The sequence below is a fragment of the Caenorhabditis briggsae genome, assembly GCF_000004555.2.
Source record: "Caenorhabditis briggsae complete genome, chrII, whole genome shotgun sequence".
Lineage (NCBI taxonomy): Eukaryota > Metazoa > Nematoda > Chromadorea > Rhabditida > Rhabditidae > Caenorhabditis > Caenorhabditis briggsae.
The window spans coordinates 13,503,544-13,516,125 of NC_013486.2; the positions used below are offsets into that span (position 1 = coordinate 13,503,544).

A 12,582-nucleotide genomic window follows, 5' to 3' on the forward strand; every position below is an offset into this window, starting at 1 on the left:
CAATCTGAAACTTTTAAAAACTAATATGACTCCTGATGGTTTTGCACTTCGAGCTCAGCTACCATATTTGCTCTGAAATCTGTGCAACCTATACGTCCACTTTGAGCTCAATTATTTTCGTTCCTATGAGAGATATCGAAAAGTTGTCAACTGATAAAATATTGAAGAGAATGCCAAGCTCAAAGAGGCACTTCGTGTGTCGAAAGGTAATTTAGGCAAATTTATTTTACATTTTAAATTTTTGTTATTTCAGAAAACGAAAACAGACTGTGATTCGACTTGGCTCTGGCGCAGAACCATTTAATGCAAGGCGGTGAGGGGAATCTTTAAGATGTTTTTGAGAAATTGTGAAAATTTACTTTTCTTAGAGATTTGGTATACAGATCTTCAGCGCGAGTCGGTATTTTGTTGATGGCCGAGCGTCGCCTCGCCGCAATGTACGGTAAGAATATTTTTGAAAATACCGCTTCTTTTTTCTAAAATTTCCCACCATTCTGTCCTTGTTATAACCCCGCTCCCAGACACATCAAATTTGGATCTAAACGATAAAAAAGGCTGAAAAGGGCACCGGACGGTGACTTGTAGTCTTTTTTGCAAAAAAAAACACGTGGAGACAGAAAATGTGTTTCTCTGTGACTTTTCGAAACATTTTGAACTTCTTTGGTTCTGGACACGAGAAATCAAATGAGGGAAAACCGGAATCAAGTGAGTTGTTTTTTCAAAAAACTCTGGTTTTCCAGATTTTCTAGGTCTTTTTTTTTTTGAAAAATTATTTCTTGAAAAAATTAGGTCGTGACCTAAAAAATAAGGTCATGACCTAGAGAAAAGTAGGTCGTGATTTAGAAAAAAATTAGGTCGTGACCTAGAAAAAATTTGTCATAACCTAGAAAAAAGTAGGTCATGACCTAGAAAAAAATTAGGTCGTGACCTAGAAAAAAATAGGTCATGATCTAAAATAAGTAGGTCATGACCTAGAAAAAATTAGGTCGTGACCTAGAAAAATTAGGCCGTGACCTAGAAAAAATAAGGTCATGACCTAAAAAAATTAAAAATTAGGTCATGACCTAGAAAAAAATTACGTCGTGACCTAAAAAAAATTAGGTTGTGACCTAGAAAAATTTGGCCGTGACCTAGAAAAAATAAAGTTATGACCTAAAAAATTAGGTCATGATCTAAAAAAATTAGGTCATGATCTAAAAAAATTTTGTCATAACCTAGAAAAAATTAAGTCGTGACCTAGAAAAAGTAGGATATGACCTAGAAAAAAATAGGTCATGACCTAGAAAAATTAGACCGTGACCTCGAAAAAAAGTAGGTCTAGACCTAGAAAAAATTAGGTCGTGACCTAGAAAAATTAGGTCGTGACCTAGAAAAAATTAGGCCGTGACCTAGAAAAAAATTAGCCCATAACCTCGAAAAAAATTAGGTCGTGACCTAGAAAAAATTTGTCATAACCTAGAAAAAAGTAGGTCATGACCTAGAAAAAAATTACGTCGTGACCTAAAAAAATTAGGTCACGATCTAAAAAAAGTAGGTCATGACCTACAAAAAATCAGGCCATGACCTCGAAAAAAGTAGGTCATGACCTAGAAAAAAAGTAGGTCCTGACCTAGAAAAATTAGGTCATGACCTAGAAAAAATAAGGTCATGACCTAAAAAAATTAGGTCATGATCTAAAAAAATTTTGTCATGACCTAAAAAAATTAGGTCATGACCTAGAAAAAGGTAGGTCGTGTATTTTTTTCTAAGATTCGAAAATTCGAAAAAAATTTGAACTTTCAAATGTTTCCAACAGTTTGTTTACTAACTCGGCAAAAATTCGCAGCAGATGTACAGCAACTTAGGCGATCCCAACAGATGTGCAGCGTCTACACTACAATTGTGCAGCTTTCTGAGGCTCGCAGCACGTTCGCAGCATCAGTACATCAATCACGTAAACAACATAAGAGAGATATGTGTAAGAGCGTCTAGCAGCATTCTCGCAGCAAGTGAACATCACTAACCCAGCATTTGTGCAGCAGAAAAACAAATTGAGTTAATCAAGATTGACTTTTTACCTGACTCTTATTTCTTATAAAAGGGGGAATAACAATAAATCAAGTGCTCGAAGGATCAAGTTGATTCTATATAAAATAAAAGTTTGAACCTAGCGATTCATGGATCTCAACAAGAAGTATACAGCAGTATTGTTTCCATAAAGATTAGCCATTTTATGCCGTCACACAGCGAATGACCATCAAAACTTTATTCTGAAACTATTAGAAAACAGATTGTTCGAACCACAATGGTTTATGAAATCGTGTTACAAGTTACCATAAAACATCTAATAAGGGAAAGATATCAAGAAGTATATGAAAGATATCAAGAAGTAATCAACGAATAAAACATTGATCGTAACACTAACCATATTTCGTCAGTTGAAAAATTTTCGATTCCTTTAACAAGATTCGAGATTCCGCATTTCCTCTTATTTCATAGAAACCCCATACCAACCGCCCACTTTGAGCTCAGTTATCTCAGTTTCTATAAGAGACATAGAAAACTTGTCGACTGAAAAAATGTTGGTTACATTATGCTGAACAATTTGTCAGTGGACCACTTCTTTGTATCTTTGCTGGAAATCAAGATAATTGAGATCAAAACTGACAGTTTGGGTGGCTTTCTAAATTAGAAGAAATACGGTAAATTTGGTAGGCTGTTAGGTGACTTTAAAACTTGAGAAGTTTAAAGGTATATTCAGAATTACTACTGCCGTAAAACTATGATTTGTTTAGGTTATAATTGCGTTTTTAGATGAAGGGCTATGCTAATCATGCTGAGATTACTTTTCCGAAAAAAGAATCAGTATGTGTCAATAGCACATAATAGCAAACTAGTCTGAATTTATACTGCATATATTTTTTAGAAAGAAATCGTGTTTCTTTTTGTTCCTTGTTTTTCGAATTCACATTAAATCCATCGAGTGTATGAAACAATGGAGAAAAACGCGTGCTTGGAGGGCCAATATTTGAACCACCTCGCTTTTACTGCTACGACACTCCGAAATTACGGGGGGTGCGCCTTGTTTAGCAGCTCAATTTTCCTGGAATTTTTCAGCTATTTTTACATCGTTTTCTTCGGATTTTCGCTTCAAAAACGTATATTACTTGTTTAAAATATACTTTCTAATCGTTTCAAAACGCTTCGCATGCTCTTTCTCGTTAAAAAGCACAACAATATAGAATTTTAGGTCGAATGAGAGTATCCGAGGCCAGCGCAATTTTCTGCGTTTTTCTCTACGAATTCTGTCAGGTACGTTATTTTTAGGCTCTTTTTTGTGTATTTCAACCTTTTTTTTCTCAGATTCCAAAAGATTGCGTCACTGGCTGATCTCCGACGAACGATAATTTCGAAAACTGGAACCGGAGCTATTCTCAGGTGAGATTTTTTTTAATTTTGAAAAGCTGTGAAAAGAACTAGTGACCAGTGTATACTTTCGACACGATTTCGATCAATTTTTCGAACTTTCTTTGACAACAACACATTTTTCGAAAAGACACACTGCTAGTGGCTGATTTTGCAACAGTGTTGTATTATATGAAAAGTTCTGTTGTTCTCCTTGAATTTTCGTTTCTCAAAAGATAGCATTATAAATAACTTGAAATATTTACTCTCAAAACGTGTTTCCTGTTACAGACCGCTATGAAATCAACTGTCGGATGAGAGAAGGCGTCGGACCGTGCGGACATTCGAATAGAAGCGACACCCTCAGCCAAACCCCCGGTTCAGGATGGAAGGAAGAAGGTGACACTCAACTGCTTAAAAAGACGAGTGTATTGAGAATCAATTTGAGATCAAGCCATGAGGCGAAAAATATAAACTCATTTCTAAATAGTATGTTTTTTTTTGTATTTTTTCATTCCCCTCATTTATTGTAGTTTTCAATTTTTCAATAAACATATTTTTAACAACTGTTTCAATCAAGTGCGATAAAAGCGAAAAACGAGGGGGGAGGGGACTATCGACTAAATATCCTACATTCGCGCATCAACTGCCCTACACATTCCCTACAGTTGTGCAGCAATGTCGCAACAGATGTGCAGTCTACTAACATCTCTTGCGTAAATGCTGCACATCTTCCGCGTGTTTATGTCGAGAATTGTTCAACAATTAGATTTCTGAATTTTGAAAAAACAATCAGAAATTTTTGATTTTATTCCATATGAGACGGGGTTTAATGATTTTTTTTGTTATAGGCCTGAATTTTATAAGAAAGCTGTTTTCAGATCCGGAAGATGGGCTTCGTACAGATTTGGAAGTTGCTAGTGGGATTTGAATTTATAGATTTTTTTCAGAATTTTTAATTTTTAGGGCTAGAGAACAAGCGTCTTCATGGAATCATTGTTCAACAACTTTTTCGGATCAACCACTTAGAAGAGCTCTTGGATCAGGCTAGAGGTGAATTCATTGTTTGAATTCTGATGAAAAATATATGTACTTCAGGTCATTTGGCTGAAAATCATACCCCAAAAAATGGGATCCAGAAATGAATGGATTTTGAGCACTTCCAGATTACTCCGACTTTCATGAACCCCATCAATCCCCAAATTCTTTTTTTGTTCCAAGTATTTTATTTCTCATATTTTTCATATTTTCCAATTTTTCTGAAATCCCAGAGATGGTCGCTTCTTATTCTTCTTTTTATCCCTCTTTTATTATTTTCAATCTTTTTTTCTATTATAACAACTTCCTTGCAAAAATGTTTTCATTCGTTCCAATTTTTTCATTTTGTTCTGACCGACAAACAGCTGTTGAGGTCAATACGAGGGCGTGAACTGAGGAGCAGAAGCCACAGGTGTAAAGTATGTGAGAAAAAAAATAGTTAGAAGATAGAGTGATAAGGGATAGGGTCAATATAAACATAATGTGTCCTTGCAGAGTTGCATCGAGAAGCAGAAAAGAGCGCGAGAGAGATTCTCGGTAAGTTGAATGTTTTTGATTTGGTTACTGTAGTGACGTCTCTCTTTTTAGAAGAAGAGATCAAAGACGACCGTGTCAACTTCGGCAAGGCCAAAGAAAAGTGGTTTGTGAATAATGGGATGAAGGGTGAGTGTTTTTTGAATTTTCGAAAAAGTTTTGTCTTTGAAAATTTGAGTTAAAGGTGGGGGCATGAAAAAAATAATGTTCTCGGTATTCCGTTCAAATATGCCCCTCGAGGAGTTGAACTTGTGAGGACGAGAATTGGGGGTGCGGCGCCGCTACCGACTGAGCTACGCGGGCAAAGAGAGAGCGGCACCTCGATTGCATACATAAAGGCGAGGACGACAGCTGTACGCAGAGTGACATTAAGCGTTGTACACCGTGACGGTAGAATGCATACTCTAGCTACAAAAAAACTACGAAAAATCTCCTGTCCCCCCACCTTTAATCTGATATTTTTTTGATTTTCAAAAATTAGTTACTTGAAGAGAAAAGAAACATACTTGTAAACAGGACCCAAAGGCCCGGTTTACAAGTGTCCCTAAAAGAAAAGTGACTCAGAAAAGTAAAAAAAAAACGCTCAAAATATCTATATTATGTGTTTAGATGAAAAAATAAACGAGTTGGAGAGTTCTGTAAAAGCTCTCGCCGAAGAGAAAGACGTTCATGTGGGAAGGATTGCCACTTGAATGAGCAATGGAAAGGAGCCACCAGGCAAGCGATTTAGGACAGAGTTGAGTTCGGGAAGAAAAGAAAAGAGAGCGAGGAGGCAATGAGAGAACTGATTGAAAAAGTGGAAAAGCTTGAAAATGAGCTGATGCAAAAAAGGAAGAAAATCAGCGAAATGCTCGCAGCCAGCCAAAATGAGGAAACGGATTTGAATAAGCTTCGCGAAGAACATGAACAGGAAATCGGAAAGGTTCGAAAGGAGGTGGTCAGACTTCAAGGATTGTTGGAAGACGTTGAAGAGGAAAACGGTAGAATGAAGAATGCGATTGAGAGTCTGAAAGAGGACAAGAAAACTCAAGGTAAGTCAAAAAAAAACCTACAGTACCGGTCAATATGATATATGAATACTTGTTTTGCGGTTTATTTTTTTAAATTTATGTAAATGCAAAGTTTTCAATCAAGATCTGTTTTATACCCCAAGAATACGTTTTTGTATATCCTATTGACCAGTACTGTATTAATCATTGTGTAAGATTATAACTCGGTATTCAGATAAAAAAATAAAGGAACTGGAATGTACTGCCATTCAATTTATTAACGAACGATTGGAACTTGAGGAGACGATTGAGAACAAAAACAAAGCGGCTGGAGAACTAATTGCAAAATTGGTGAGGCTGGAAATGGATCTGGTGTTGACAGCGGATCCTCAGTCAGTCGAGACCGATCCTATGTCCTAACCCGAGAGTGCTCTCGCGCCTGTAGCGCGCCCTAAAAACCTGAAAGTGTGTATGAGATAAGCGGTGCAAATACAAAACAGTATCATTGACCCATTTATTAGAGAGAAAAGGATGGGGCCAAGACAAACGGTAAAGACAATCAAAGGGGAAATACCAGCAAGAACAGAAAAAGGGGGAATAATGGTGTAGGGCTAAAACCTGACGGCGGAGCCGCCAGGAAACCTTGCGGACCCACGAAACTGGAGTTGGTCAAACCTCTGATAGCCAAACGTACAGAGACGACTGCTCGCGCGGAGAGTGCGCGGCGCCTGTCGGCTGGCGTCGCTGGTCTCGCCACGCGGGTGCGCCTTTAAAAGGGTAAAAGGAGTGGTAATTCAAATATGAATATTCGCATTGAATGAATGCGAGAAAGAATAATTTCACAGAATAATATCGGAAATAAGGGAAAATAGTGAGTGAATAATCAAAGCAAGTAATTCAGGGGGATTTTGCGGGGAAAATCGGTAGACCCTGAGTTACTCTGCTTTCAGGTTGACAATTATCTGCGGGGAACCCGGATTTTTGTCAACAACTGGTCCAAAATAGGAAGGAAATCAGGGAGATCTCCGCAGCCAGCCAAAAAGAGGAGAATGATTTGAATATGATCCGGAAAGAACACGAAGAGGAAGTGGGAAAGGCTCAAATGGAAGTGGAGAGACTTCAAGGATTGTTGACGGAGGTTGAAGAGGAAAATGATAGGATGAAGAATGCGATCGAGAGTTTGAAAGAAGATAAGGAAACTCAAGGTAAGTTGAAAAAATCTAAAAACGTAGATTAATTGAATTGAAGCTAATTTTCAGCACAAGAATCGAGACTGGAAATTATTGGCATGCAACAATCATGAATATCGAAGCTGAAATGGAAGACCTCCAGGAGCAACACCGCCAGGAAAAAGAAACGATGACGGCGGAATTTTCGAAAATTCGTGAGTTGAATAGCTTCCATAATATGTTAGATTTTATATGAACTTAAGAAGCGGCAATGGGAACGGAACTGACCCAAAAAGAAGAACTCATTCTGGAATTGACCTCGAAGGTCCAGGAATCGGAAACAAATATCCATAGCATCAGGAAGGGTTATGAGATGAAGATGGCAGAACTTCAAGAGGAGCTGAAGAATCAGAAGGCTTTGTTGGAAGAACAAAGGTTCGCGAATTAATATTGCATGTCTTCTATTTCTTGTTTTCAGAGATCTCGAGGCTCACAGAAACAAAGAAGCCGAGAAAGAAAGATCCTCCATGGAGCAGACTATCAAGGATATTTCGACGGAGCTGGAGAGCTTGAGAAAAGAACAAAGATCGGTCCAAATGTTAGAGGAGCAGTTGGAACATGCAGGTATTAAATTTAAATTGGCCCTTTTGGTTATAGGTTTCGCCCACACTATACGAGCACTTTAAGCCCACATTCAATTGCCTCGGTTCCTTCATTAGAGCATATTAGATCATTTATGGTAAAGCATGCCAACAACGGAAGACTATCCGATTACCAAAAGATTCACAGCATCTGCTCTTGTGCGAACTTTTGGGTTCTAATCCAATCAATCACTTCCAAAATCTTTGTTTGTTTGATAGTCAGTGTATTCTTGTTACAATGTTGTCTGCATGGTGTTTAACCCAATGGATGGGAGTGCAACAGGTTTCTATCCAGATTGTCTTCTTCAACTTTTCCAAAACTTATATGAAATTGGCTCATCAACAATTTGTTCTTTTCGTTGACAAGTCTGCCAAGTCAAGCAAGGGGTCCAAGCAAGTAACGCACCTCGTACACGAGTACCAGTTCTTTTTTATCTCTTCGTTTGAGTCTCCTCTTCCCTCCTAACATAATACTCGCAAATCATGATCTAAAAAGCTTTATAAAAATATAATGATAACCAAAATGTGTGTCTTTGGAATCTTTTAGACGTCTTTGAAGTCATTTCCAATTTTCACCAAACCTTAGCGTGTTTAGTTTCTATTTGAAGCTCCCCTCTCGAGGAATTCAAAAATGAAACAAGTATTTTCCGAAATTGGAAATGAACAGAGTTATGGTCAAGACTTTAAACTGTCTTCCGTTTCTCTGAGTCTCTCCTTGGAGGACACCTGCTAATTTGGGGTCGTTGTATATAACCACCTCAATATATAACCGTGTGTGTGTGCGTGCAGATACAGAGGAACGTCGATGAGGGAGCACAAGAATGTGAGAGACGCAGAAAATTGATTTGACCTCTAGCTCCCCCCCCCCCCCCCCCCTTATACACACCATCATACACACATAGCTCAGTTCTTGTTTCGACGACCTGACAGAATGGACGTCTAAATTCACGGGAACTTTCTAGAGAATCCTTCTGAATGGATTCTAGAAAGTTCCCTTATTTTTTCTGAAGTTACTTTTTTATCTATCTATTCTCCTATTTTTCTGAAAATTTTACTGTAAAAAGTGAGTTCTTTTTTATTCAAACGCGTTTTCAAAAAAATTGAAATTATTCCAAAATGTTAAATTTTCAAAATATATTCATGTTTGTTTAACATTTCGAGTTACCATAAAAATTTGAAATGATCTGAAAATGAACGATGAGAGTATTTTTTAATATTAAACCTAGAAATTGTTTGCGGGCACCTTATATTATCTGTTTTGTGCTAATCTGGGGAAGGGACATTTTTTGCCACCAATATCTAAGAAAAAGCGAGAGGACACTTCGGGTACTTCCCTTGTTAGATCCGGAAATTCGGATTACGGAATCCGGAAATGCGGAAATCCGACATCCGGAATACGGTATTCAGTAACCCTGCATTAGGATCTCAGTGTATGGGGTCAGATACTCAAAATTCTTCAAATTCAGGCCTTCAAAATGTGGCCACAGAGCTCAAAAACCTCGAAAATCTCACTTTTTCAGAGCGGAAGCATCATTTTGTGGATCGGCCAAAACGTGATTTTCGGAATTTTTCCGGTTTCTCGTTTCCGGGTCACGTTGATGGCTCCAAACTTTCTGTACGTAGGTTTTGAAGGGAGACCTTTATTTCTCATGTTGACACCTTTCTACGAATATTGACCTAAATAGGTGTTTCAGTGCAAGCGAAGGGTGAAAGCATCATTTTGTGGAGCACTGTATTTCTCATAGTGACCCTTTTTTCTTCTGCTTGCCTAACGTTCGAATTCTCGCTTTTGTATTATTTTTCCAATACAATTCTCATTTTAGCATTAAAAAGAAAATTCGTCCTACGACATGTCTGGAACTTCGAATAACGCCGATCCGCTGCCAAAAGTGGTTGTCTCGGAGGTTTGTGACAATACAAATGTTTCCTCAAAAATTCATAGTTTTAGGTTGTTGATGAGAAAAGAAAGAAGAGTGTGGGAAAGGAAATGAAGGAAATCGCAAAATCGTTGGTAAAGAATGAGAAGGGTATCACTGTTTTGATGAGCTATCGCAAGAAAATCTATTCGGAAGAACGAAAGGAGGATGAACTTTTCGAATACTTCTCAACTACTATCTCCGAAAGCTTGGGAAAATTCTTTTCCGTCGTCAAGAAAGACGTCAACGAGGCCATTAGAACTATCCGGTCCGCGAGTGAACGTATTGAGAGACTTCTCAAAATGCTTGGGAACATCCCTCAAAATGCTTCGGAAAAAATGGAAATGTTCAAGAACGTTGCCGACGAAATGAAAGTTCCTGCCCAGTTGTTGGAAAAAGAAACGGAAAAGGCTGAGTAAGTTAGAAGTGGAGGTGTAGTCAACAAACCAAGAGTTTTCAGTCATTTCATCTGGAGTGACTTCAACAATGATAATGGCGATGATGACGACGACGAGGACAGCCACAACAGCGAACCGAACCCAAAGAAGTTCAAAGCGAAGTAAGTTTTTTTGAAACATTTTATTTCCAGAACTTTATTTTCTAACCGGAAAAGGAACATATAAAATATGTTGTGTTAAATCTTAAAATCTTTGAATTTTCAGCGACGGATCGGTCCATCAGAGTGGTGCCCTTTTTGTGATCCCAGATCTCCGAATCGAATAAATATGTTTCTTGTTTTTGAATGCTCGTATAATGATTCATTTAATCAAGATAACCTGGAAATCAATCACTGCATGGCAGCCAGTTGTCAGATGATCTGAAGTTCTAAATTTTCTTATAAAACATCCGAAAAAGAATCTTACGTCTGGCTATAAATCCGAATCTGTAAGGCTTCCACATCCTGACCAGAATAATTGTAAGCCAAGGTCATACTGTAGTTGACCGCACTGAAATCTGAGTAGCTACCTTCAAAGTTTCCACCGTCCTGTAACAAAACGATTATCAAACTAAAACGTTTCTCAAAAGAAAAATACCAACTCGGCAACATCGTGCAAATTGTCTGACCAACTTTCAGAATCTTCAGGGTTGGTCCAACGCAATGTGAGATTTCGGAATGAGTTGATTGGTACTGGAAAAAGGTTTTTTCTCAATTGAAAAATTGTGACCTACAATGACCCTGATAAGTGATAGCGATCCAATAGATATCTGATACAGGAGAATGAAAATCTGGAAGAGTTTTCGTCCCACTTCCAGATACTTGAATAGTTGCAGCGTAGACTGGATAGCGATAGTCATACAATGGGAAGGAGCTGATAATCTGAAATTTCTCAAGCTCAATTTTTTTCGATTTGAAACTCATTAAAAAAGACTCACACCAGGAAAATAATAATCAGTTTCGAAAGCTCCCATCCCATTGGTCTTGGATGCCACAGAATACATTGACTTTGGTTGGGACCCTCCTGATGGAGATGCCGATGTCATAACATGAAGAATTGAGTGATGAGAACGGATTTTGGCGACAAATCCGGAGATGTTTGCGTCGTTGGGGTAGCGTTTTGATAGCACTAGAATGATGGATCCGCAAACTGGTGCTTGTGTGTTGGAGAAGAATTTCTGGGAGAGATACAGTAAGATAGAGTACAATCTGCAATAGGAGAGCCTCCACACTATTAAGTTTGAGCTCAATTATCTCAATTTGTATAAGAGATATCAAAAATCTACCAACTGATAACATATTTCTCATATTATCAACTACATTTTATCAGAAAAATATTCTCAGATATCTTTTAAAAGAACCGAAATAATTGAGCTCAAATTTGAGGGTTTGGTTGGAATTCTATAGAAGCAAACCGTCTACTTTGAGCTTATATATCTAAATTGCTGTGAGAGATACCAAAAAGTTGTCAACTGATAAAATGTTTATCACAGTGCCCTCAACATTATATCAGTTGACAAAATTTTAATGTCTCTTATAGAAACCAAGATAATTGAGCTTGAAGTGTTTGAAGAAAAAAAAATCACCTCTAATGCATTGAAAACATTACTGCCAAGGCTGGAATTCTGGAAACCCACACTAGGATCCGGAAGATTTTTTTGAACAGTTGAGAGGACGTCGCTGGAATGGAAATTTGAATTTTTCGAGAATTTCAAAACTAAAATGTCTCTGGGGATTTTTAGGTCAAATGGTCATGAAAAGGAAAAACTCCAAAAATTCGAAAATTCGAAAAGTCACTTACCTGAAATTTCTATGAAACTCGATATCCATATTTTGGTGTCCAATCGAATACTTCCATACCAGGAGTACTGTACTTGCAACGATCGTAAATTCCTTGAAAATGAATTCCATGCATCCAATACGGTATCCGACGAAAAATCATTAGAATAGGCGAATAGAAAAGTTGATGGCTGGGTTCTAGCATTACAAGAACTGTCATCTGCAAATTTTAATTTTTGTGCAATTTGAAAAAAGTTGTGATCTGAAATTGATAAATTAGGGATTAGGTTTTTTGCTGGTTGGCTTTGATTGGTTGCTTCTGAAATTGTTTTTTTTTGAAGTTGAATATTAGTTTTTAGATTTTAGAATAGTAGATAAAATGATTACGGTTACAATATTGCGTCTCTTTTTAAATGTCAGTTTTTTTTCTTATCAATGATCATAAAATAATTGTCATCTTTGAATCTTGTGCACTGAATATTGTGCACGAATCTTTGACTCCAGAATCAACGGGTTCAAAAGGAATTAAGAAAACTTTCAGCCGATTTATCTCGGTTCCTGTCAAAGATATCAAAATGTCGTCAACTGATAAGTTGTTCATCATAATATCACAAACATTTTATCAGTTGACACATTTTAGATATCTTTTATATGAGCCGAGATAATTGAGCTCAAACTTAATAGTGTGGGGCTCTT

At 37.5% G+C, this 12,582-nt stretch overlaps 4 protein-coding genes across 4 annotated transcripts; 3 read left to right on the plus strand and 1 right to left on the minus strand.

The window, feature by feature from the left end:
* Nucleotides 1–411: 411 nt before the first annotated feature.
* On the plus strand, nucleotides 412–6,025 carry CBG26190 (the record flags this gene model as incomplete). The annotated part of the gene is made up of 6 exons (XM_045242912.1): nucleotides 412–442; nucleotides 4,351–4,437; nucleotides 4,918–4,959; nucleotides 5,011–5,066; nucleotides 5,591–5,677; nucleotides 5,699–6,025. The coding sequence occupies 6 exons, from the start codon at nucleotides 412–414 to the stop codon at nucleotides 6,023–6,025; spliced, it is 630 nt and encodes a 209-aa protein (XP_045100423.1).
* A 283-nt stretch (nucleotides 6,026–6,308) lies between these two features.
* CBG26191 lies at nucleotides 6,309–7,800 on the plus strand (the record flags this gene model as incomplete). Its single annotated transcript, XM_045242913.1, has 5 exons — nucleotides 6,309–6,317; nucleotides 6,955–7,154; nucleotides 7,205–7,329; nucleotides 7,378–7,549; nucleotides 7,593–7,800. The coding sequence occupies 5 exons, from the start codon at nucleotides 6,309–6,311 to the stop codon at nucleotides 7,798–7,800; spliced, it is 714 nt and encodes a 237-aa protein (XP_045100424.1).
* Nucleotides 7,801–9,605: 1,805 nt separating this feature from the next.
* CBG21384 lies at nucleotides 9,606–10,090 on the plus strand (the record flags this gene model as incomplete). Its single annotated transcript, XM_002646915.2, has 2 exons — nucleotides 9,606–9,659; nucleotides 9,704–10,090. 2 exons carry the CDS (start codon nucleotides 9,606–9,608, stop codon nucleotides 10,088–10,090), a joined length of 441 nt encoding a protein of 146 aa, XP_002646961.2.
* Nucleotides 10,091–10,454: 364 nt separating this feature from the next.
* Nucleotides 10,455–12,106, minus strand: CBG21385 (the record flags this gene model as incomplete). Its single annotated transcript, XM_045242914.1, has 5 exons — nucleotides 10,455–10,488; nucleotides 10,535–10,656; nucleotides 10,706–10,800; nucleotides 10,842–10,989; nucleotides 11,960–12,106. The coding sequence occupies 5 exons, from the start codon at nucleotides 12,104–12,106 to the stop codon at nucleotides 10,455–10,457; spliced, it is 546 nt and encodes a 181-aa protein (XP_045097291.1).
* Between the last annotated feature and the right edge of the window lie 476 nt (nucleotides 12,107–12,582).